The 26,679-nt window shown below is 39.6% G+C and overlaps 2 protein-coding genes across 3 annotated transcripts in view; both read left to right on the top strand.

Annotated features, from left to right (window-relative positions):
* Positions 1 to 26,679, top strand: part of SEMA5A (semaphorin 5A) — a 237,658-nt gene that overhangs the window by 46,653 nt on the left and 164,326 nt on the right. The window lies entirely within an intron of this gene.
* LOC308190647 (uncharacterized protein) overlaps positions 1,265 to 26,679 on the top strand; it is a 33,269-nt gene continuing 7,854 nt past the window's right edge. Inside the window, exons 1-2 of one of the 2 annotated variants that reach the window (XM_080582263.1) lie at positions 1,265 to 1,354; positions 5,167 to 16,238. In XM_080582263.1, coding sequence (XP_080438389.1) covers positions 11,159 to 13,015 — 1,857 coding nt within the window. In that variant the 5' untranslated portion in view covers positions 1,265 to 1,354; positions 5,167 to 11,158 and the 3' untranslated portion in view covers positions 13,016 to 16,238. Of the gene's footprint in view, positions 16,239 to 26,679 lie in introns of those variants that run through there. The other variant, XR_013947435.1, reaches the window with a different exon arrangement.

Here is a 26,679-nt window from a genome sequence, read left to right on the forward strand (position 1 = left end):
ACATAGTGTGTGTGTATATATATATATATATAGTATGAGTGCATTTGTTCTCATGAGAAATAGAGCTGATTTCAAAAGCTCTATTTTACAGCACATATTCATGAAATAGCTGTTAAGGATTTTTTACTGGTATACTTTATCTCATTTTGATTGATTGACTGCCAAATTTTCTTGTTATGTATGGTGTGCAACCAGACTGTACCTGAAAGTAATAGTGGAAATGACTTTTCCTAAGAAGGTGGCAGTTGTGTTTATGTTTTCACAAATGTGAATATACTGACACCACTGCAGAAGAGTAATCACCAAGTAGCATGTTTGAAGGGAAATCAGCTTCTGCTTTCCAAATATCTAGACTGCATAAGACCATGGCATGCTTCAGCTGGTTTTAGAGTAAAGTATTCTGGGACAAGTGTGCAATACTTATGGAGGGATGTCTGTTCTCCTTTGAGAATCAGCCTCTTTCCACATAGCCTCTATATTGAAAAAGTGCAGCAATGATAGAAGACTGTACAGAAAATGAAATCAGAAAATACTAATACAAAAAAGCAGCTTGCCTTCATTCTTACGTTGTCTTGTCCAGGAGGAGAGTTGGCTACAAGTGGTTCCTGATCAAGGGTTTCAGCTCTTTACCATGTAGACGTTGCAGTGTGGAACAATTTAGAAAAGATCTGAAGTATGTAGTATGATTTGAAAGAGATGTCCCTATTATATCTGTGATACAGAATCTGCAAATATGATTATCAAGTTTTGCTTACAGACACTGGTATGGAACTTCATTGTCTGTTCTGGTCTATAACAACTAATTTGAATGAACCACAGTTTGCATGCCATGTATATCCTAGATGTAGAGAACAACAGACCTCACTTAGAGAGAAGATTGTGTTTTCCAGTACTGCAGAGATCCATTGAACAGTTCTATCAGGCTGATGGATATAGGTACTTCGGGGTAATTTCAAATATAGGAGGTGAGTTCAGCTTACACCTCTGTGTGTAACAGCATCAGTACCTAGTTTAAGGGCACCGTGTGGTCCATATTATACCCTGCCATTGCTTGATAACATGTGAAATTAAAAAACTTTTAAACCAAGATTAAGAGAGAGAGTGCAGTTAAAGGATGCACCCAGCTGCTGAATTATGGAAAGTACTTGCTATTTTCCTAAGGCAAAAAGTAGATCCCTAGAGAAGAGGTGGACATTCTTCAAGGGCAGGAGACCAGTTTTTGTTTGTTTTGTTTTGTTTTTTTTGCTTCTGTGATTAGGAAAAATAGGAAAGTCTTCTGTTTTGAAGAAAGTATTTGAGAAATCAAAGCTCCTGAATAGAAGATTCCAGGAATATGGACACTTGGTGCTACGAGGTAATGAAAAGGAAAGATCTGAGGAACTTGCAGTAAGAACACTGGTGGGAGAGGAGCCCCCACAGGTTCCGGAAGACAGCGTTCTGCTCTTATAAATGGCTGAGGGCACAAAGGAGGGTCTGTGCTGCTTTCAGTGTGATACTTGCCTGGTCAGCACTACTAAGCCCAATTTAAATGAGGATTGTTGCTCCTAAATGTTTTAAGACACTGTTTAGTCATAGCATAGGGAACTAGTTCTGGTCTGGATTAAGAATAATGATTAAAGTAGCCTCAGGTTCTATTTTGATAGGCTTAGCCATCTTTTTAGGAAAAAAATGCCTCAATTTTGCCTATCTTTGTTTTGCTACTGCATTTTCCCCTTCCTGTTTTTAGCAGGTGTTCTTACCTCTTTCGGCATGTATTGTTTTACCCATTCCAGATGGTACAACAATATGATGCTACTGTTGTCAAGTCTGGGAGCTATAAATAATGTCAAAATATGGGAATAATTTTATTTATTAAAAAAACTAGATGTGCATTGAAATATATGGTGTTAGACATACATATGAGATTTCTATATTAAATCACTGTTTCAGCTGTTATTTTAGATTTACTTGAAGGCAGGAAAACTGAAACTGTGCTTGATTTAGGTGATGATCTGACATAATAAATAAATAACTGCATTATTTTTCTTAATTGCAATTTGATATTTCCTTTATGGGTAAGATTATTGCCTTTTGAGGGCAGTTCAATATAAATGAGCATTTAGGAGTTACACTTGGTCAATTGGGTTTGCCCTATAACAGTATTTTTACTTATCTGCCCCCCAGAATGGAACTTGGAGTCCAAGTTTAGGTGTTTAGGTTGTCTGTCCAGTGCATGGGGGTAGTTGCGTACCCAGGAACAGCATCTACCAACATCTGCATTCTGAGCTATCTAATCCAGCTGGGGAATAATGCTGATGGTACAGGGAAGCATGTATGTCACCCCATTTTTGAGTTAGGCGTCTGTATGGAATTTGACAATAGGGATTTTGTCCATGTTGTCCATGTGCAGAAGGCTTTCACACTCAGTAAATTACATGTAAAAAGTAAACTAAGCTTTTTCTACCGTGGTTTATAAACTGAAATAACAGGTTGAAGTTGAATACTGTGTGACTACTAATGAGCATTCTTAAGCAAGGCTTCATTGCTGACTGAACATAGGCTGGCTATTACATAATTAACCTTGTTATAGACTTATTTGCTGTCCATCTGTGCTTTTTTCTTTTTCTTTCTTTTTTTTTTTTTTTCTCCTCCCTAATTTTAATACTAGCTTCCCTTCTGGGTTTCTAGTGCCTGGAAAATTATTTATTTTATTCTCCAGGTCTATAAAATAATTCTATGATATGATGGTGGCTGGTGTATTGATTTGTCAATCAAATAAAATATAAAAATAAAAGGAATAGAATATTACACAGTCATAGGAAATTATAAACTGTAGTGTCTGTACATTGTTCTTGTTCATTTATCTTGAGATGTTTATGGTAATTTAGCTAGAAATAAGTAATGACAAGAATATGATTTGAAGAAAACTTAAATGTGTTAGTCAAACAGGAATTTGATTAGAGGTTAGTATTTATCTGTGCAGTTGTATATATTTTCCATTATGGAGATTACTTTCTTGATGAAAACCCATTAGTATTTTTCCCAAGGTATAGCTACCATTGCAGTAATCAGAAACAGTCAACTCCAAAATTGCTTGTGTTTTGGTTTATTTTATTATTTTTTTTTTTATTGACTGATTCAGTTAGGTTTATTAAAAGACCTGAGAAAAATCTCAGAATTCCATATTTATGTTGATACCCTGGTTAAAGCAGCATAATGAAGGCAGTTCTAGGAATAATCAGTAACTGGGGCAGAAGGAATACAAATTTTGGTTAATTAGTAGTTAAATAAAAACTTCATTGTGGCATTGACCATTTTCATGTGGTACATGATTCAGTTCCTTACTATTTTAGTCTCTAAATGAAACGTGAGGCAAGGAGGATTTTTCAGATTTTCTTGTAAAAAGTTAAGTTGAATCACTCTGGAAAATAAAAAGAATTTATCTTTATTACTATTATAATTATTATTTAACTATCAGAACTTTAAAAATGAACATTTTGAATGAAATGCTGGGTTTGGTATTTTCACTTTATGTTAGTTTTCATTAATTACCTTTAAATATGAATTAGAGAATGCATTCATTCTGAAGTCTCATTGAATGCAGCAGTTCTCCAGTATTTGCATGTGCCATTGCTTTTAGGATATTTGTCAGTGGAAATCTCACTTAAAAGGGTTAGAGCCTTAAGCCCACAAGCTCCAAATCTTTGCCTAGATATTTGACAGTTCTGGGCAATGGTTCTGTGCCTCCTTATGCTTATCACAGAGAGCTGAAAAGATGAAAGGTCGAACTGTTCCTTACTTTTTGAAACTCTGTTGCTATAAGATGAAAACAGGGTCTTGTGAGAGAAAGGACTTTATGCAAATTGGAAGTGTGGAAGCAAGTCTACATGAATATTCATATTTTTGCACACATCTTAATTTCCATTGCTGAAATGGAAGCTTCCTCAGTGTTGTTCTTTCTGACTCCTAAATGAATGACTTCTTTAGTTACTCCAGTGGAACTTTGCATGCTGTTGTCTAAATACCCAGCCACGTAACTAAACTAAAACAAAACAAGAAACAAAATATCTGAGTTAAATTTTATCCTGTCAAACTTGCAGAAAAACATTAGCAACTGCATTTTTTTGTACTTTAATTAGGATAGCTTTTATTACTGAAGGTTTAATAATAAGCCAGGACAGGTTTAAAGAAACAATAATGCTGTAAGTTCATAGAAGATCCAAAAATCTATCATTGTATATTTATAAAGATTGCTCTAGGTGTGATTCCATAATCTTTTCTCACATGGCTGCCAGCAGTATTACTTGTAGAATATTGTGCTATGCAGCATGAGGAAGTAAACTTGTGATTTTGGCATTAAGTTAGAAAGTATTTCTCTGAGTCCAAGCCTTTTGTTCATGGAAAAGAATGGAAATTGCATGCTGAATATTTACCACGAAGTTTTACCCTTTTCTCTTAAATTAAGTAATATCTGTTGAAAATGTCAGGATAGAAAGATTTTCCAGGATAGAGTGCATATATTTCAATGACAGATACTTTAAACTTGCCTTAAAGATATTGAAACCTTAAGAATATCTTTAATGTAAGGTATTTTATAATTGAAATAATCTTTATAATGTACAGCTCAAGAAATCAGACTAAATATATTCCTTTTTTCCTGAAGTAAGAAAAGTAAGGTTCGATGTCTGGTAGATTCAAATGAATGTTTTTTCCTCTTACCATTATCATGACAGCTTTTCTGTATGTTTATACACATGAGATTGTACTTATATGCATTAGTTATAAACATTTGGGTAGGTGTTTCTAAGGTATTTCTGTAAACATTATTTTAAAAGAAATTCATCAGATAAGGACTAACTGCTGTCACATTTCTCTTTAAAATGGATTCAGATTATACACTATTATAATACTTCAGATATCCAGTGAAGAAGGCTGAGCAGGAAAGTTCAAAGTTGGGAACTGATACATGAAAATCCTAACCAAAGTATTCTACAAAAGCAGTCTTGCTGTGTAAACAAAGAATATTATTTCACTAAATTTGTACTTCCGGTGATTTTTCTGCTCCACCCCCAGCTCAGACACAAAAAGGAAGAAATGCTTTCCTTTGCAATTGAGTCAAATCAGTCTTATTTCTATAAAATCGCATATAAAACATGTTGTTAATTGTTTGATTTCATTTTAATGCAGGTACACATTCAAATGAAGGAATAAGGACTGATAAATCTAGTCAGCCAGGCATTGAACAAGTACTTCCCCAGATTTGCCAAAATTTCATTAACATTCCTGATCAAATAAAGGGTAGTGCTATGAAAAGCTGGTTTCTAAAAGGTGAATTCTCCCTTTGACTTGCAAGCTGCAGAGAATAACTAAGCAGGATGGAACGGAGGAAAGGAATGAATTACAGTGAATGAAAGCAATCAGACTGAGACACTGTAAATGCATTTCAGAGTTGATGTGATGTACAAAGCTCATGGAAAGTGCGCTGCTATTGAAGGTCTGTCTCTGCTAATCACCCTTGTGTATTGGGAAAGAAAATACATCTTTTAGCCTGAGATCACAGCCATGCTAGGGCAAATGCACTTTTTAGGTGTAATAAGGGAGATCATACAAGAGAAAGTTCCTAGTTTAGCACAAGAAACAAGTAAAAATCTATTGTTTGTTTTTATCTGTGAAGATGATGTAATTTTTACCAGACTTTTCCAGAACAGCAGGTATATGTGCAATGCAAAAAATAACAGAAAAGATCTTGGCATCCTTGCTAGGAGAATCAGCCATACATAAACTCCCTGCTGTTGCTAAATAACCAGCTGAAGGAAAAGCACCAGAAAGCTGGAGGTAACTTTTTGGGGGTGGGGAGCACCGATTGGATCTAGTTTATGTAGCAAATCAGAGTCAAACAGATGAAAGAGCTTTAGTCGATGTAGCCTAGAAAATGGAGCTTTGGAAGATAAAATCTGAGAAGCAAAGAGGATTAAAGCCAGTAGTTTCTTCAAGAATATGTGGTCTGGCTGAATACATTGCACTAAGTGAGGACATTTTAAAAATGGTCAAAAAATGGTCTAAAAACTAGTGTATCTCTGTAAGCTAGCCAACATGGAAAAAACATGAGAAAAAAAGCCCACCCCATTGTCATGGCAGAGAAGACTCTCTCAGAGTGCCAGAGCAGGTTGGAGACCATGCAAGTGTATGATGAGCAGAATGAAGGAGAAAAGCTAATACTGTGTTTATCAGGCTGATGTGCATAATTTTTAGCCAAAATTCTTACAGAACAGGTGGTTGAGACTCTCCAGATGCACATCTCTACAAAGATCTGCAAATGGCTGTGCAGATTCTAGGTACAGTTATTCAAGATTCCTGGCTGAAACACCGTCTGCAGAGAGCTGAGCAAAGCCCAGAAGCTGTCTGAAGTTATGTACAATTCCTAAACCTGTGGTCACAGCAGCATGTTGTACCTTTCATCTGGGAACATACAGCCCAACAGAATCACTTTGTTAGCCATCACCCACCTCTCAAGTGACACAAGGCTGTTGCAGGCAGTGAATTGGAGTGCTTCAAATAAAAACACCTTTGCTACCAAACATAGGAAAGGAAAAAATAAAACAAAGAGCATGTGTACCAAGTGATTCCTGAATTGTTCGTCCTGTAGGAAAACCACTCTTTTTTTTCTTCTACAGTATACCTCCTTAGCACAGCTGATAAGCTTACCTACTTTTCTTTTGCAGGGTGGGATGTAACAGACATATCAAACCCCACTTCTAGAAGTGTTAAATCCATTTAGAGAGGAACTTTGGGGTCACAACCCAGTAACAAAATATAACTTAAAAATTAAAATGAAAAGAAATTAATTTGAAGACTGCACTGTATCAAACAGGGTCTAATTCCCAGAAATGCCCACTGTTCTGAGATAAAACTGGATACAGCTAGCTAGTGAAGAAAATATATAATGGATTACAATACTATAAGAGCTTAACTACTTTTTTTTTTTTTTTTTTTTTTCATTTAGCAGTAGTTTGTCATATCCCTGGAAAACATTTTTAATTGTCTGTGTGGAGTGGAGTGAAAGAGGCAAGTGAGAGCTGGAAAGTGAAACAGAGTAAATAGCCTAACAGCTAGCATACTGTCTTTGAGCATAAGAGTCTGGCTCATGTCTGTATTTGTCATCCGATTCATCTGTATTCATTCATCTGATGCATTTGGACCTGTCTCTTCTGTAGCTTAATTGTGTTTCCTAAACAGGAGGCTTCAGAAGAGGTTTTTTTTTTTGTTTTTTTTTTTTCTCCTCTCCCTTTTCATTTTGCAGATATTTAATTCTAGCTTCAAGAAGCCTTTCTGGTAAAGCTATAGGAAAACTTTGAAAAGGTTTTGAACAAGTGCCAAGTATGTATGAAATCAACACTTTCATAGGTACCTTTATTGATAATGGTGGAAAAGACCTGGCTATATTTGTGTGGCCTAAGATTATGGCTTTAAAGGAGGGGAAGCCTGCAGGACATTTTAGGTGTCTGTGGCATGCTTCTGGGGCCACAAGCTCATAAGTGTGTTAGTTTTTGGGCCTGTTTGTTATGCTGACATTTATTTGACATAGCTGAAGTTTTGTAATTCATCACGTTGCTCATTTAGTTTGTGTCTGTTTTGAATAATTGATAGATGAATGGGTAGAAGGATTTGGATAATGCTGCTCTGCTACCTTCCCAGTACAGTGTAGACTATGCACTGTAGTGGTTGTGCAGATATGTGGCATATCAGAGGTGTGTTAATGTGGCTAGTGGGTGCATTCATGGCAGCGCAGCTGTAGAAGCAGGGACTTCTGCATAGATTGAGCACCAGGCTTCCTAATATCATGGGACTGGAGAAGCAGATGTTTGTGTTAATTAAAGCATGTTGAGATATCCGTTATCTCACCTGTCTGTGATACAGATTTTGCTTTAAAATGCGTGTTGAACAGACACTGTAATTACTGTGAGGAAGTTTATAAATAGCGTAATTACTGATTGTGATGTTAATGCACTGCTCTGATAACCATGGGAATATGGGTTGTTAGACCCTATTCCCCATGGAATTTATGTTTTCCCTTCTGTTTAGTTTTCATGAGGAGAAGTACAAAGACAAATCCTGCCACATAGGCTCCAGAGCAGTTGCAGCATGTTTGGTATAAGTCACATCAAAAAGAGGGGCACCTAAATCTGCCTTTTCTTGTCTGGAAAGTAAATAGACAGTTACAGATTCCTACATCATTTTAGAGAAGTGGATTAACTTGGTAGTGTTTGTTTTCAGCTTGATTAGGAGAGACCTCTGCGACATGTCTGAAACCAAAGAGAACATTTAATTCTTTGGGGTAGTAGAAAAGCAAGGCCCTTGCAGGGGGAATGTTTATCTTTTCTTACAAGGTCTGTTGCTGCTGTTATCTCAAGTAGGACAATCGGACTGCAAAAATAAACTCTTGAAGAAACAACTGGGATGGTAACAGTGTGAGCTTGATTTTTCACCCCTGTGCTTTATACAGTGTAACCCCTCTGCAAAGCTCTTGTGCAGAAAACTGAAAAAAGATGCTACCCTGTCAGACTCCATCTAGGACATATTCTTCCCTTCTGTCCCTTCCTTTGCCTTCTTGTTAGTACCAACAGTCTATGAGGTTGAACTGCGTACTTGGTAATCCTCAGAGAACCCTACAAATAGGTTATAAAAATAGGCTGACTGACTGAAATGTGATGAATATTCCCATTGGTATACAGAGAAAATGCAGAGTTGAGGATGCTCTTCCATAGTGGTGCCAATTCTGCAGGAATATCTGGAGTAAGAAGAATGAGAACATACAAGTTCTAGAGAATGGATGGGGATCCAAATACACACAAGCAACGGATTTATTAACAGATTTATGCCAGTGGTAGGTTGCAGCTTTTAACAGGCACAGCTAGTTATTTCTTGATGTGTGTTACTATCTACCAAATGAGTAGAAGAAATTTTCAGCGCTTCCTCTTCTTTCAAAAGGCTTTTTAGTATTATTTTACAGGTATTCAGGATCAATACGAATAGAAGCTTTTCAGTTGTCTTCATGGATCACAATTATCTTTCAGAAGAGAAGCCATTTAACATTGTTCATATGAGAGCATCCTACATACATAAGTTAGTGGAAAGCATAAATGTTTACTGTCTATACAAATCCCATGTCTCTTACTATCATTAGAGTAAGTTACTACTTTCTCCTTGTTGAACGTATGAGGTCTCAATTGCCATTTCTGGAATATTTATCGCTCTTGTTAATACAGGCCTTTTTGTTATCCCAGTTAATTTTGATGCAGTTTTATACAAGAAATTCTAACAATATGTTTTTCTGACTCCAGAAGTTTAAAGTAATAATAATTGTCATTATTAAAACAAACAAACAAACAAAAACCCTAGAATTTCACTTAGTTTTCTCCAGACCTATTCTTGGCTTCTGCATGTTCTTATAAGACTGACGTAGTGGTTAAGAAATTAATTCTGTTCAAAAATCACTGTTCCTAATGCTGAAGAAAATTCCAGCCATTTTGTAGTTTAAAAATATCCAGCGTAACTCTTTCCAGTTTTTGACAGTCTGGAGAAGCCAAAACCATCAGTGAGGAGACTTTCACAGTCAGAACACCAATTCCAAAGCTTAACAAGATTTATCAAATGTGTATAATGAGTGTTCTGCAGTGTATGCTGCAATATCAGCAAGCTTTCTATAGATGGCTATAGATTTATAGATCTGTAGCTTTATATAATATTATGTTTGTTGTGTGCCTGTCCTTCTCACTTGCTCAACTTTCCATGTGTACAGGACAGCTGTAGAGGGACATTTGTTATTTGTTTTAAAGTTTCTTATGAAATTCTTCTGCGCAGGTTCTAGACCATTTATTTTATAGAATGATGGCTCACAAGAGTATCAAGTTCCATTATCAACTGCATGTCTTATAACAACCTCTTTACAGTACAGCGGAACTCCAGCTTGGTTTCCAACAGCTCAGTTTCAAGTTTAAATTCTAAAGGCTTCAATCACAAAATGTTATGTTCCATATACCTCTTTAAGTTCAATAAATGGGGAATTTATGGCTCCCTGAATATTAGTTAAAATCTAGAGAACAAATTTCTGTTCTCCTTTTTGAAAATTATAGTACCCTTACAGTGTGGATGGTAAAGATCAGAGGAATGGTGATGATCGTATTCAAATGTTAAACTTCTTATTCAACAGCTGGGTACCCTTGTAGAAGCTTGCCACATGTCATTGCCTTCTCTTCATTCCAGTGCTCATTAAAATAATTTGCAACATATGAAAGGTTAACTTGAGGGCATAGAAATGTACTGATCTTTTTCAGAAACTTCAGTCTTTCATAATATACATAAGATTTGAGCATGTAATCCTGACTTAAGAAAAAATCACATTTATTTCAAAGGTGACTGTAGATTTGCTCTATCAAGAGGTCTGGCTATTCTGCTGCCAGAGGGACAAATAAAGAACAGCCTTACTTTGGAAGGCTTTGCTTTATCATTTGGTGTTTCCAGATTCATAAACAGAATCCTAAATCATTAGACACTAAAGAAGTAGCACTCAGAATGCTTACTGTGTAGTTCTTCTCTGTTACATGTAGTAGTTGCTAGGTAGTTCTTCTCTGTTACATGTATTTGTTGTTTTTTGTTGTTGCTGTTTTTTTAAGTCCATTTAAATACTTAAATATCAAGTCTGCTCATACAGGAAGAGATTTGCTTTGGAGGGTGGTGGAAAGAAAGGATGTGTTGATGTGGCTTTCCTTCACCTCCCTCCCTCTTACCTGTAGATCAAGGATACATCTAGCCAAACAGTGCTTTCCTAATTCTGAGTGTCTGAGCCTTATAGTTTCCTCAGGTCTAATAACTTTCTTTAAAGGACTACCAAATGAATTCAAAAGAACAAGTAAATAAAACTGATCATGGGTAATGAGAATGATTATGCTATTAAGCATAAGTTATGCTATTAAGCATAAGTTATGTCGCGTCAGCGACAGCTCCTCCCCCCGGCCGTTCAAAGGCAGCCCTTAGGGAGCGCGAGCGACCAGGAGCGCGGCGACCAGGGCCGACAAACAGGGAGTGACACGGCAGTTAGCGCGGGCAGGAAGGGCGGAGCGCTCACACCCGCCCATAGGGACAACTCCTCCAACGGCACTCTCCCGTCAACTGGGCTGCGATGGTCTCCACCAGGCACGGTGCTTTCTCTAGGAAGTCAGTACACACCCAGACCGACTGCCTGCCCAAACATGCGGCAGTTCAGGTCTCCGGATGCGGGGAGTGTCTGAGCCTCTTGCTGCCATCGGCGGGAGGCAGAGAGACTGCTTGCGTGAGGTGCGAGCAGGTGGACGACCTGGTCCGCATGGTGGCGGAGCTCAAGGAGGAGGTGCAGAGGTTGAGGGATATCAGGGAGTGCGAGCGGGAGATAGACTGGTGGAGCGACTCCCTGCAGGACCGGAGGGAGAGGGACCAGGGTGAGACGCTCCAAAGGGGGGTGGACCCCCTGCCCTGTTGCCATCGGGCAGAGGGAGGGGACCTGCGAGTTGAGGAGGAATGGAGACAGGTCCCTGCTCGACCTCGCAGGAGATGCCCTCCCCTTCCGGTGCCGCCTTCCCAGGTGCCCTTGAACAATAGGTTTGAGGCCCTGGAGCTGGAGAGACCGGTGGGTGAGGATGAGGTAGGAAGCCTACCCAGGAGGATGCCTGAGGTGAGGAAGTTGACTCCACGCCTCAGGACTGCCTCCACCAAGAAAGAAAGAAGGGTGATTGTTGTGGGCGACTCCCTCCTCAGGGGAACGGAGGGCCCTATTTGTCGGCCTGACCCCACACATAGGGAAGTCTGCTGCCTCCCTGGGGCCAGGGTCAGAGACATTACCAGGAAGCTTCCAAACCTGGTTCGCCCCTCTGACTATTACCCGCTTTTGATAGTCCAGGCTGGCAGTGACGATGTTGAAAAGAGAAGCCTCAAGGCTATCAAACAGGACTATAGGGGGCTGGGACGATTGGTGGAGGGAGCGGGAGTGCAGGTGGTGTTTTCGTCCATCCCTACGGGGGAAGGGAGAGGCACGGAGAGGACATGGAAAGCTCGCGTGGTTAATAGGTGGCTCAGAGGCCGGGCCCAGAGAGTTGTGGTGAATGGAGTCAAATCTGGTTGGAGGCCGGTCACTAGTGGTGTCCCCCAGGGCTCGGTACTGGGGCCGGCCCTCTTTAATATCTTTATCGATGATCTGGATGAGGGCGTCCAGTGCACCCTCAGTAAGTTTGCAGATGACACCAAGCTAAGTGTGTGTGTCGATCTGGTCGAGGGCAGGAAGGCTCTGCAGGAGGATCTGGATAGGCTGGAGCGATGGGCTGAGGTCAACTGTATGAAGTTCAACAAGGCCAAGTGCCGGGTCCTGCACCTGGGGCACAACAACCCCAAGCAGAGCTACAGGCTGGGAGATGAGTGGCTGGAAAGCTGCCTGGCCGAGAGGGACCTGGGAGTATTGGTTGATAGTCGGCTGAATATGAGCCAGCAGTGTGCCCAGGTGGCCAAGAAGGCCAACAGCATCCTGGCCTGCATAAGAAGCAGTGTGGCCAGCAGGTCTAGGGAAGTGATTGTGCCCCTGTACTCGGCTCTGGTGAGGCCGCACCTCGAGTACTGTGTTCAGTTTTGGGCCCCTCGCTACAGGAAGGACATGGACGTGCTCGAGCGAGTCCAGAGAAGGGCGACCAAGCTGGTGAGGGGTCTGGAGAACAAGTCTTACGAGGAGCGGCTGAGGGAGCTGGGGTTGTTCAGCCTGGAGAAGAGGAGGCTCAGGGGCGACCTTATCGCTCTCTACAGTTACCTTAAAGGAGGCTGTAAAGAGGTGGGGGTTGGTCTGTTCTCCTACGTGCCTGGTGACAGGACGAGGGGGAATGGGCGAAAGTTGCGACAGGGGAGTTTTAGGTTGGATGTTAGGAAGTACTTCTTTACCAAAAGGGTTCTAAGCATTGGAATGGGCTGCCCAGGGAGGTGGTGGAGTCACCATCCCTGGAGGTCTTTAAAAGACGTTTAGATGTAGAGCTTAGCGATATGGTTTAGTGGAGTACTTAGTGTTAGGTCAGAGGTTGGACTCGATGATCTTGAGGTCTCTTCCAACCTAGAAATCTGTGATACTGTGTGCAAGCTGACAGATCCTCAAGTGACCGAACTATGAAGGTTGTAGTTCCCTGACAATGCAATCTGGTGTCATTGGGGATGCCAACGTTCCTACCCTTCCTCTCTTGCTCTGTCTCTGGCTGAGTGTTGCGTTGCCCTCCCACTCAGTGCTCTCACTTTTCTGGTCTGTAAGGAGGAAAAAAAAAAAAAAAAAGACTGTCTTTAGGCCATTTTAGTTGTAACCAGCTCACTCTAGGACCATGTGAAAGCGATGGCGCAGAGGAGGAGGCAGGAATTTGTGGCTGGGAGTGAGATCAGTTTGGAGTGAAGGGGGAACTCACCTGGGTTCTCGGAAGGGGTTGTGGAACCACAGCTCTCAACCTAGTGCAGAACTGGGAATGGAGAGGAGAACCCCTCTTTGAATCACTAGCTTATTACCAGACATTAACTCATCCTTCTAACACCCACCCACCACCCACCCACAAAAAGAAAGAAAAAGAAAAAAAACAGCAACCTGTGAAATACTGGCTGTACTGTCTGTTACTTTTTTTTTTAAAAACTAATCCTTTTTGTCTGTTTGTTTCTATTTACTAAAACGAGAAAAGGGAGACAACTGTGATTTGTCATTTATTTATGAGTAGTAGGTAAAAATACAATGTTCATAAATCTACCTGCTGTTAAACAATCAAACAAAACAAAACAGAAGAATCCAAAATCTCTTAAGAACACTTAGTCTTTTTTTTTTCTTTTTTCTTCTCTTGAAGTTCAGTTTTAAAAATCTGTATTTGTGAGATCTGTGTGTGTAACTCATAGGGATGGGTGTATCAGCTGGGAAAGTAGCAGTATGGAAAAACGCCCCTGCCAATCAGCTGCTCTTTTCAAGTGTGGCTGCTGGAGATTACCGCATTGGCCTGAAAAGGCCAAACGCTTGAACAGTTTGGCGCTTGAGAAATAAATAATAAATAACACTAGTTTTGCTTTACCTGGAAGATTCCAACCCCCCTACTATCACTTTTCCTCTTAAACCATTGTCTCCTTCAAGGCATTTTGTCTGTGTGTTTTGTGTAATCCAAGTCTCCGGATGTAGCTGGCTGAAAAATCTTATTAAAACGGCTAGTTCCTTTTCAGGCAGTTATTTCTGGTGAAAGTCTATTCTGCCAGTCTGTAAATCCCTGTTTTCTCCTTGTCTTCCTTCAAAATGAAAGCGGTAAATTACCCTTTGAAGTTTCAGAAAGGGATAAGGTAATAAAAATAATCAGAAAGCAACTCAAAATAAAGTTCCTAGACAACAGAGTGAAAAAAAAACAAACTCTACTGTGTTTATGATGCTGGACAGTTTTGCAAGGAGGCATTGATGTTGACACTGGACCTTAATGTGAGTGTCTCAAATCTCACTGTTACATTAAGTAATGTTTCCTGTACCATGGCACTTTTCATCATGTGAGTTGCATGTTATGGAGCTTCATGAACTTGGAGATTCGAAAAATACCATGCACCCATTATGCTAGTGCAAAATATATTGACACTGTGGGATTTTATAAGTATATCACTGAGGAACAATGACTCAAATGAAGGTTTTGAAACCATTAAAGAAAAATGAATGCGGAAAGTCAGTGTGCAGATAGTGAACTTATTTTCATAACAGGTATAAGGTACGTAATTTACACATTTGTAAATATTATTTTATTTTTTTTCAAAATCTCCCCCATTTTTGGTATGGATTCCCATTTGCTTCCCATACTAAAATGTTTGAACACTCTCTCAGACTATTCAAATTGTATTTACTTATGCTAATTGCAAGGTAAGGTGCTGGCTTTTGTTTGGATTTACACCATGCTTCAACATTTTATGTTGAATGTCTGGATAGCCACCTAGGAAATTTTATGGTAAAAGCAAACAAAATAAAACCCACAAAGAAACAACAACACAAAACAGTTGTAGCTGGTCCTTGGCAAGTTCCTTTGTAATTTTTTTGGCAAAACTTGAACTGCAAAGGTCTTTGTCCTGTGCCTGGGATGGTGGGTGGTGCTCTGACTGCTGCTGACCTCAGTTCAGCCCCATTACTTTTATGTCAAGGACTTGGCTGACAGACTTCTCTCTGATAATAAATTCAGTCCAGTGTAATCCTTATCCTTGTGAGAAACACTGGCTAGATCAGAGTAGGATTCTTCTCTTTAAATCTGCATTATGACATCTCAAATACAAAGCAAGTGATAACTTGGCTGAAACAAGTGTCTTGATGCCAAAAGTAATCATCAGTCAATAAATAATTCAAATCAAAAATGCCATGTTATATAGTTTTTGACTAAACTAAATCTGAATAACTTGCCTATATTTCAAATTTGGGATAGCTTCTTCCAGCTGGAAGTCTGGAACTATTGCAGTAAAAAACAGTATTCATGCATGACTTACACAAAGAACTTCAATAATGGATTGCTGTATCAGATGTGAAGAGCTACTGAGGAGGAAGAGTAAGAAAGACTTTTTTTTTTGATTTATGGTTATGCCTATTCATGTGGGAAAACTCATCAAATGTTGTTCTTCCAACTGTGAAACTTAAGAATTCAAAGCTGAAGCTGTGTGCTTTTTAGTTTGATATTTATTTGGGCAAGTAATCATTCAATGTCACATCATTTTAATTGTCTCATTTTATGCTGACATTATTAATGTGATTTGGGGTAATATTGTTATATGAAGAAATTGGGGAAGACCTAATGATCTTAGAAAACCAGTAAACTTGTCCCAACCACTTGTTATAACCACAAAGCAAAATTGTGCTGTATATTTCTTTCAGCCTCCCTGAGACTTTCCCTTAGTGTCAGGTGTAGCATTTCACATTCATATTTCTCTTTGGGAAAGTCCCATCTATGCTTGGCATTATGTAAAGCTTTGTCTTGAATAGAGACTAACAAGATGACCAAAGCTATATAGAAACAGAATCTCAAAAGCAAAATGGTTGTTTAACCCTAACCCTAAATATACAAGGTAGTGTTAAGGCTAAAAGCAATAAAAAGGCATTTATTTATGCATTGCTTCTAATCATATCCTCAGTCATTCTCTTGACTATTTGTTCCCTTTCCTCCACCCAGTTTACAATTGTTGATTATCTGGATTCCCGCATGGTCTCTTCATCTATGTATCTTTTTTTTTTTTTTTTTTTTTTTTCCAGATTAGAGGATCTTCAACATTTCAACATTTTCAACAGGGTTTCTGAATCCATGACTTTGCCTTGAAAATGATAACTTATCCTCAGCCTGGAGACCAATATGGATATTTTGCATAAACATTCAATCTGTTTTTAATCTGGTGCCTCTCTATAGTTTTATACTTCTTCCTTGTTTACCTTTTTTCATCTCTTTTGTCTTGGGCAAACAGTTTGGCCTATGTGCTATGTTCATTAAAAAAAATAATTCTGAAATCCGTGGATTTCAGGGTAGGGAGGAAACTATTTGAAGCTGAATTATCAGAAGGAAGTGATAGAAAGGTTCAGAACTAGTTGAAGACTACCACCAGATAATTTTTGAGGATAGATGAGAAATTTGATGATGAAAAAAAGTGAATTCTGCTCAATCTTGGTGAGCTGTTCTAGCCTTTGTAAGGGAATTTTGGATTATTTTACAAAATGTCAGTGTTTTAACTTTTCATGAAGAATTTTGAGTATTCTTCTAGAATTGTTCAGGTTGTTTTAGACTTTGTTTTATATTAAGAGGGAAAGCAGCTTTAAAAACCCAAACATGAAATAATATAAACATTTTGGATTAAATTAAACACACATTTGATATTTAACTATTTAGAAGAATGAATGAGAAAATTTTATGTGATGTGAAGGGCAGAAAAGGATTCTGGAAGTACATCACCAGGAAATGGGACAATGGTGAAAATGTGGGCCTGCTGCTAACTGTGCCACGGCAACCAGTCACAAATGAAATGGAAAAGGCCAAGGTACTCAATCCTTTCTTTATATCAGGCTCTGCCATTAAGACCAGCCTTCAGGAGTCCCAAGCACCTGAGACCCATAGGAAAGTCTTATTGTTTCTTTTGGTATTGTCTTTTCTTAGTGTCCTTGTGGGGTAGCATCCAAGATATCCCACCCTCAAATGAGGACTGTCTTTTATCAGACAGGACACAGAATGGTTGCTAGATGTTCATCCCTCAGCTTTGAAGCAGAGAAAGCGATCTGCAAAAGGGAAGGTGCAGAATATGCAAAATTTCACACAAGGGAAACTTCTGTAGCAAGACCAAATCTGAAATGGGGCTACGTGAGTAGGAAGACAAATTCAGATCCAGGTAATATCATTGTGTGAGCTCAGACTTTTGCTGCCTAGAGCAGAACAGAATGTTAAGTCACTGGAAAAGTGCTTCCCAAATCAAATGATTTTAGTTAGCTCTTTATAAGTTAGGTACATTTTTCAAACACTTCTATTAGCAGCTGCCTATCCACATGTTTAAGGTAGTTAGTTGTGTCAGTTGTAGCCATGGCCCACATTTTTATGAAACTACTGGTTGGTTTAGGAATTCTAGGTCTACTTTACAGCAGATTTGATGCTGATAAATATTTTTGGTTGGGGTATGGTTTCTCTTTTTTTTTCTTGTTTAATTTCATTGGTATAGGTGGTCTGTAATAAAAATCTGCATGTAGTGATTTCCTTAGATAGTCTGTTATAAATTAACATGAATTTAGTTATACTTGTACAAAGCTTCTAGATAAAGGATAAAAACATTGAGCATATGAGGGAAGAGGAGTGAGTGTGTGCTGCTTTAACCAGATTTTTTTTTTTTGACAAAAACTGAATACATTTTGGGTGTAGTGAAGACTTAAGAGGGGATTTAGATTATTGATTTTTTTATTATCTTCATATAAAAAGTTGGTACACATTTGATAAACTTTTCATATTTTTTTCCTTGCTATGAAGCAAAACTTAAGTGATATTAATTATAAATGTTGTTCAACTTTCTTTTTATTTTTTGCTGAAATTATTTTTAAAAGGTATCTGAGTAGATAGTTTCAGTGGAAATGTATTGATCATTTGCAGTAAATTAAGCTAAGGCAGGTAATGGGTGATGTAATTTGGAGTTGTGATTAGAAGGTTATTTGGACACCTGTACTGGGTCAGATCAAACCTAGCCTACTGTCTTGTCTTCAGCCCACAACAGGTGACCCAGAAAAACCTAATAATGTAATGATACTTCCTCAGAAAATTTTCCCAGCTATTTGAAATCTAGAAGTTTCCAGAAATGAAGGTGGTGTATTGGATGGTGGGTTTTTTTGTTTGTTTGTTTGTTTGTTTTTTTTTAATTCAGTCAGATTTTCAGCTTTCATAGGGAAATTACACAGTGGGATAACCACAAGAACAGAATCACACCACTCAATGGCATAAATTTTAATAGTAATTAAAAAATTATCTGTGTTTTTGTTGTGTTTGTTTGTTTGTTTGTTTTTACCATACAGTAGATTCATCTAATGAGTTCAGGGAAGATTTAGTGAAGAGCTCACTTGCCTGAGTGATACTTTCAGGTCAGCTTCACCCTGTGACTTTTAACTCATGTCCACTTTTTGTATCTTCATTGTCTTTTGGAAAAGAGTTCCGCAGCTCATCATATGAATAAGGAACTTTTTTTTTAAATCTCATTAAATATTCTTTAGAATTCAAAAAGCAGTAAATGCACTATAAATTCACTATTAAAACAAAATGAACAATATTCCCTGTACACCTTTTTCATGATTAACTGTCTATTATCTCTACTCAGATGTGCTTTTTCTAGGCTAAGGAATCAGTCTATTTAATTTTACCTTGCAGAGAAAACACAAAAAGATGGAGGTCTTTTGTCACCTTTTCCTGCACCTTTCCTAGTTCTACATTCACATTTGAAATTGGAGGATGGATCAGAGCTGCACACACTCTTCAAAATAAGAGAGTAAATGGATTTTTTCCATGGTACAATGATGTTTTCTAATGCTCCATACTTCTCCTAATTTATTTATTTTTTTTTGTTATTGTAACTCAAGATCTCATTTCTGAATAGCAATGTTCAGTTCAGAGCCCATCACTGAATACATGAAGTTAAGTAATTTTGTTATTTAAGGTTCTTTTTCCTGGTATGCAACACTGTATTTATTGAAACTGCAAATGAAGTTCTGTATAGATAACTAGCCATTCATATTTGTAAGGTCTGCCTAGAATTCTACTCAGTCAGCTCTCTACTAAACTGAATAACTTGGTATCATTAGCAAGTATTGTCACTTCACTGTTCATTCTCTTTTCTGCATCACCTAAGGATATGTTGAGCATTATAGATTCTGCCATAGATTTCTTTGGGACTCAGCTTCTAGCACCCTCCTTTCTGAAAATGGGCTCTATGCTTGCCCTACCTGCTTTTTAAGCTCTTCTTTTTCCAGGGAAAAGCGTTCTCTCTTATACTCTAGTTTTATAGTTTTTTTGAAGGGATTCTTAAAGTCATTTGGTGAGGGAACTTACCCAGTGCTTGTTGGAAATCCAAACAGAATGTATCATCTGGATATCCTTTATCCATATTTTGTCCATCATATACATATCCATCTTTTCTAGCCAGTTAGTACCAAGCTAGTATTGTTGTAGGAGGTTATTCCATTCTAGATGCAGGTTTTTGCCTTTGTTGAACTTTATAAGATATCTGACAGCTTATTTCTCCAGTATGTTGAGGTCTCTCTAAAAAAGAAGCCTTGCTCTTCAGTGTATTGATCTTGCATATTTCCTGTTTAGTATCACTTACAAACTTGCCGAGAGTGCACTCTAGGTTGTTAATAAAGACATAAAACAGCACTGGCCTAAATATCGGTCTCTAAGTGACTGATATCTGGTTAACAAATGGATTTTATGCTACTGAAGACAAGTCATTAAGTCTAGTGCTTCAGACAGTTTTTCACTTGTCATGTCTATTAATCCAGTCCATATCTCATCAGTTGGGCTGTAAGGACAATACAGGAGACAGTGTTAAAGTGTTGCTCAAGGTAAGGTAAAACAGAGCTTTCTCATCCAAGAAGGCAGTCAGGTTGCTAAGGTGTTATTTGCCCTTTGTAGATCCATGCTGGCTGTTCCCAGTCACCTTGTTTTCCTGTGTTTGGATATGGCTTCTAAGAAGATTTAATCCATAACCTGCTTGGGGGCTGAGGTGAGGCTGACAGTCCTGCATTTCTCAGACTTCTTGAAGATTGGTGAGGCAAACAGCATTTTTCCAGTCATCGGAAACTTTCTCTGATTGCCATGACCTGGCAAAGGTGATAGAGAATGGCCTTGCAATGACTACGGCAGCTCCATCATCATTGTTGGGTGCTTCTGATCTGGTCCCATGAACTTGTATGTATTCAGTTAGTTTATGTACCCCCTAACTCTCATCTTCCTCTACATTTGGTAATGCTTCACCCTAACAGGCTGTGCTAGTAGGCTGAGCAACATAGCAGACATATGGGCAGATCTTATCATTGAAAACCTGAGGCTGAGAAGGCACCGAGTACCTCAGCCTTTTTTGTGTCATTTGTCCTTAGCTCCTCTACATACTGTGTAGCAAATCTTCTTGTTGCAGCTGGCGTACATACAGACATCTTTCAGATGTTCACATCCCATCCTGGTTTCAGCTCTGGCTGAGCTTTGTCTTTCCTAGCTCCATTCACGCATGTTCTGGCAGTACCTCTAGATTTTTCATGGGGAGCTTATACCTTCTCCCACCCTCTATGTGTGCATGTCTATATAAATACATATTTGCACGTGTTTTGTCCCAGTCAGGATTTCATTGTTCATGTGTGCTGGCCTTCTGCCATGCTTGCTCTTAGTTCTGCAAGTTAGAACGGATAATGGACAGGATTGCCCTTTCAGGGCAGTGACCCATGGGGATCATGCCAAGAAGATCCCCAGACAAGCTCAAATCTGCTATTCTGAAGTCTGGGGCTGTAGTTCTGCTATTTGTTTTGCTCATGTTTCTCAGAGTTGTCAACTCTACCCTGGTCACTGCAGTCAGAGCTGACCTCACCTTTCACACACCTGACTAGTTGTTTCTTAATAACAACTCCAGAAGACCATCTCATCTGGCTGGCTTCTCACTCACTTTTATCAAGGAATTGTTATCAATATATTTCAGAAATCTCCTGGACGACTTATACTCAGTTATACTGTTCATTCAGCAGCATCAAGGTGGTTGAATTCCTGTACCAGGGCCTGCATCATTGTTTACTAGCTTTATTATTTATTACATAGCTTTATGATAATTTCCTTGGTATCAGCCTTGCCAGTTTCCTGTGTCTTTCCAGAGCCCATATTAAAAATAGACACAACGTTTGCTGTCATGCAGTCCTCAGTCACCAAAGCAGTCGTAAGCTGAAGACCTTATTCTGGCTAATAGTTCAGCACTTACATCTCTGAATTCCTTTAAATTTCTTGTGTAGATAATGTTCTTGAACATCTGTTGCTTTTCATCTCATCTGTCTATTTTCTAACCCCTTTAACAGCACTGTGATTTTTGAGACAGAGGTTTTGATGAGCAGCCCATTCCCTCTAACAATCCCCACCATTCTGGGACGAGAACTTCCTTGAGCTCTTCCATGATGAACTTGGGGTGTGTGGGGGGGGCTGGAGGAGGAAGTATTTTTCTGCTATGCCTTTATCTTCTGAATCACTTCTTTGATAATTTTACCAGTTCTGTGAACTGTCAAGCTTCTTGCTTCTAATGTATTTGAAGGATTTATTACCAATATTTATAGCTTTTGCAAATTGTTCTTCTAGCTCTTTTTTGTCCCTGTTATTAGGTTTTTAGATTCAACTTGCTTGCTTTCTGCTATTTTCTGGTATTCTTTTCCTCATTTTAGCACTCCTTTTGTTTTCCGAAAGATGTTTTTTTTCCTTTTATTAACTTCTGCCCTGCGGTTAATCCATGCCAACTTTACTCTTGCCCTTTTTCTTGTGTCTTTTTTTTATTGTTAGGTAGTGTTTGTTTGTCATGTATCTCCAGCTAAGTATCCTTGAATGCTGCCTGCAAAACTTTAACTCTTACCTGCCTCTGTTAGCTCCTTTTTATCAAGTTTGCTGATACTGAAGTTCCCTATTATGAAGCACAACGTGCTGTAGTGGATTTGTGTCTTTAGCTTCTCCTGCAGTGATGCGGAATCTAAGTATTTTATGGCTGCTATTACAGTGCTATTTCTGCATGCTACTCAGAACAAAACTAAGAGTTGCTTCTTCACTCGAGGGCCTCATTTTCAGTTGCTTCATGAAAATCTTGATTTGTCTAAAAATTTCATCTTGTTGCCAGGCTTCAGGGTAATTCATACTTAAACTTTCTGAGAGTATCTGAAACCTGCCATTGCTGCTGCTCTTTCTGACCTCATTGCATCCCTCAGAACATGTCTGCGGTCACTACGTGCTGCACTGGATACTCATCCAGGTACCTCAATCAATTCTATTCTTAGCTGGCTGCTGGAGAGAAGTTTTCACTTTTCTTTTTCCCTTTCTATCTTTTATTGTTGTTGTTGTTGTGAATATTATATTTTTTTTTCTGTAAGTAACTTTGTTTCCACAAGTAACTTTAAAGATGATGCATAGCATGATCTATAGCCCCCACTAAACCTGTCTCAGCTTTCTTTGTGCAACATCTGATGATTAAATCCCTGCCGTAGCTTGCTTCTTCCTTTTGTTGTTGTTGTTTGTTTCTTTTTGTTATTGTTGTCTTCCTTGATCCCATATCTTAGCACAGGGAGACAGAACCTTACACTGGACCATTTTCCTCCCCTTATGCTCAGTCAACTGTTCCTGTATGACAGGGGCTTCCCTCTTGGGCCCGTGCTGTCCTGCAGTGTCACTGAAGTCCATTTCAACAGATACCTGCATCTCTTTATCTAATTCTTCAACAGTTCAGTGCTCTCACTGTCTCTTTGTAGGCATTTACAGTGATTTTTTTTTTTTTATCTCATTTCAGTCTCAGTCGAGGTTCCCACACAACTATGGTATGTAACTCTGTCAGAAAAGGCCAAAAGACACTTGCCCTGTCTGCTCGCTGGGGCACATAGTCACATAGTCTTTCAGAGATGCAGCATACCTCCTCTATGTGACTGCCAGTACAGCTGGTGCCTGTGTGGGATTCATGCCCTCTTCATTTGTTCTTGCTTCCACTTGCAGTGTTTCAGTTGAGGAGCATGTATGAAATACGTAACTCAGGGACCAAAATTAAAAATTGTGTTGACCTGCTGTACTAAGATATGAAAAAAGATTCCCTCCATACTCCCTGTGCAGCACAATGCATCTGCCTTTTTTGAGCAGAAAGCAGCAAAAACATTGACATTTTTGGCTTGTTCCATTGTTTTAATTTATACAACTGCGTGTTTCAGTTTGGAATTGAATCTGAACAGATTAACATTTGTGGAGAACCTACCTCCTAAAGCAGCTGAAACTTTGATAAGAGCTGTTATTGTGGTGGCGACAGTGGGAGGGATTTGCAGGCATGCATTTTAAGTATGTTCAAGCTGTTGCCAAGTCAGAATTATTATCTGTGCTCTGCCTTGCATCATATCTGCATTATCCCCACAGGATTCTTTAGATACCAATCTCTCTTCATTAAAAAAAGAACAACAGCCAAATGATTGAGATTTCTCCTTGTCTTATCACATTTGGAAAGCTAGCATTCAGTAAGACATGACAAGTTACATCTATACCAGAAAAATAATGTATGCTAGAAAATAACTTTCAGCTAACACAATATCAAACATGATTTTGTATGTAGTTTAGATTGAGATTAAAAATGTTTATTGCACTATTCATTACTCTATCCATTTAATGTGACAAGTTTGTATTTATTGAAGCTATGACTACTGTGTAGTGGAAGAGGCTCATGCAAGCATTAGGAAGAATTCATTGTGTTACTGGATTAGGTAAAATGTGTTAGTTTAGTTATGACACTTAGTGAGTTAATTCCTCTTTAGAGGAGCTCAGATATGTTTGGAAGGAAGGAATTTACTTGATGAGTAAAAAAATATTTCCTAACTGACGTTGCAGCAATTTGTTGCCAATGAATTTGGAAAACTGAAGTAAGAGAAGAAGATGAAAACTAGCAAAGATGAAACACTTGCATCTTTCTCTTCCTACTCCTATTTTGCTTTCTAGTATGATAACTTTTATTTTACATTACTTTTAGTTCAGTTGCTTTCACGTTCTATTAATACAGCTGTTCTTTAAGTGCCCTCCTTCTCTACCAGTTAGTTCCAAGTGCAAGGGGGGCAAGTCAGTGCTCTAAAATAAAGCATATGCCCATCTCATTTAGGGGTACTTCTCTTTCTTTGCAGTGTTTACTTGTTTGCTTTAATATTGTTATTATGGGTGTTACTGTTATTTTTATTAGTAGTACTAGTAGTAGCAATTTATCTTTTAAGAATGTATAATGTTCTTGCCAAGACTTATATTTTTGGTATTGAAGAATTTGTCTAGAACAATTGAATTTTCTTGCCTGAAGCCATCAACCATAGAATCACAGAATCATCTAGGTTGGAAGAGACCTCCTAGATCATCTAGTCCAACCTCTGACCTAACACTAACAAGTCCTCCACTAAACCATATCACTAAGGGCTACATCTAAACGTCTTTTAAAGACCTCCAGGGATGGTGACTGAACCACTTCCCTGGGCAGCCCATTCCAATGCCTAACAACCCTTTCAGTAAAGAAGTTCTTCCTAATATCCAACCTAAACCTCCCCTGGCACAACTTTAGCCCATTCCCTGTCCTGTCACCAGGCACGTGGGAGAATAGACCAACCCCCACCTCTCTACAGCCTCCTTTAAGGTACCTATAGAGAGCGATAAGGTCGCCCCTGAGCCTCCTCTTCTCCTCTTCTTCCTCTTCTCTGTTGGCCTTCTTGGCCACCTGAGCACACTGCTGGCTCATATTCAGCTGCCTATCAACCAGTACTCCCAGGTCCTTCTCTGCCAGGCAGCTTTCCAGCCACTCATCTCCCAGCCTGTAGCTCTTCTTGGGGTTGTTGTGCCCCAGGTGCAGGACCCGGCGCTTGGCCTTGTTGAACTTCATGCGGTTGGCCTCAGCCCATCAGTCCAGCCTATCCAGATCCTCCTTCAGAGCCTTCCTACCCTCGGGCAGATCGACACACGCACCTAACTTGGTGTCATCTGCAAACTTACTGAGGGTGCACTCGATCCCCTCAGACAGATCATCGATAAAGATACTAAAGAGGACTGGCCCCAGTACTGAGCCCTAGGGGACTCCACTAGTGACCGGTCTCCAACCAGATTTAACTCCATTCACCACAACTCTTTGGGCCCGGCTACCCAGTCAGTTTCTAACCCAACGAAGCGTACGCCAGTCCAAGCCACGAGCAACCAGTTTCTTGAGGAGAATGCTGTGGGAAATGGTGTCAAAAGCCTTACTGAAGTCAAGGTAGACCACATCCACAGCCTTTCCCTCATCCACCAAGCGCGTCACTTTGTCATAGAAGGAGATTAGGTTCGTCAAGCAGGACCTGCCTTTCATAAACCCATGCTGACTGGGCCTGATCACCTGCTTGATCACTTGCAAGTGCCGCATGATGACACTCAAGATAATCTGCTCCATGAGCTTCCCTGGTCAAACTAACAGTTCTATAGTTTCCCAGGTCTACCTTCCAGCCCTTCTTGTAGATGGGTGTCACGTTTGCTAGCCGCCAGATTGAATGGGACCTCCCCTGATAGCCAGGACTGCTGATAAATGATGGAAAGCGGCTTGGCCAGTTCTGTCAGTTCTCATAGCACCCTCGGGTGGATCCCATCCAGCCCCATCAACTTGCATACATCCAAGTGCTGTAGCAGGTCGCCAACCTCGTGGATTGTGAGGGCCGCATCCTGCTCCCCATCCCCTTCCACTAGCTCAGGGTACTGGGTATTTAGAGAACAACTGGTCTTGCCACTAAAGACTGAGGCAAGAAGGCATTAAGCACCTCAGCCTTTTCCTCATCTCTCATCACTAGGTTTCCCGCTGTATCCAGTAAAGGATGGAGATTCTCCTTAGTCCTCCTTTTCGTGTTAATGTATTTATAAAAACATTTTCTGTTGTCTTTAACAGCAGTAGCCAGACTGAGCTCCAGATGAGCTTTGGCCTTTCTAATTTTGTCCCTACACATCCTTACAATGTCCTTATAATCCTTCTGAGTGGCCTGCCCTCTTTTCCAAATATCATAAACCCTCTTCTTTTTCCTAAGCTCTAGCCACAACTCTCTGTTCATCCAGGCCACTCTTTTTCCATGCCGGCTCGTCTTTGGGCACATGGGGACAGACCACTCCTGAGCCATTAAGATTTCCTTCTTGAGGAGCGCCCAGTCTTCCTGGACTCCTCTGCCCTTCAGAACTGCCTCCCACGGGACTTTGCCAACCAGTGTCCTTAACAGCTCGAAGTCTGCCCTCTGGAAGTCTAAGACAGCGGTTTTACTGGTCCCCCTCCTGATTTCGCCAAGAATAGAGAACTGAACCATTTCGTGGTCACACTGCCCAAGACAGCTCCCGACCACCACATCTCCCACCAGTTCTTCTCTGTTTGTGAACAGAAGGTCTAGCGGGGCACCTCCCCTGGTAGGCTCACTAA

This window comes from Anser brachyrhynchus, assembly GCF_964034855.1.
Source record: "Anser brachyrhynchus genome assembly, chromosome: 2".
NCBI lineage: Eukaryota > Metazoa > Chordata > Aves > Anseriformes > Anatidae > Anser > Anser brachyrhynchus.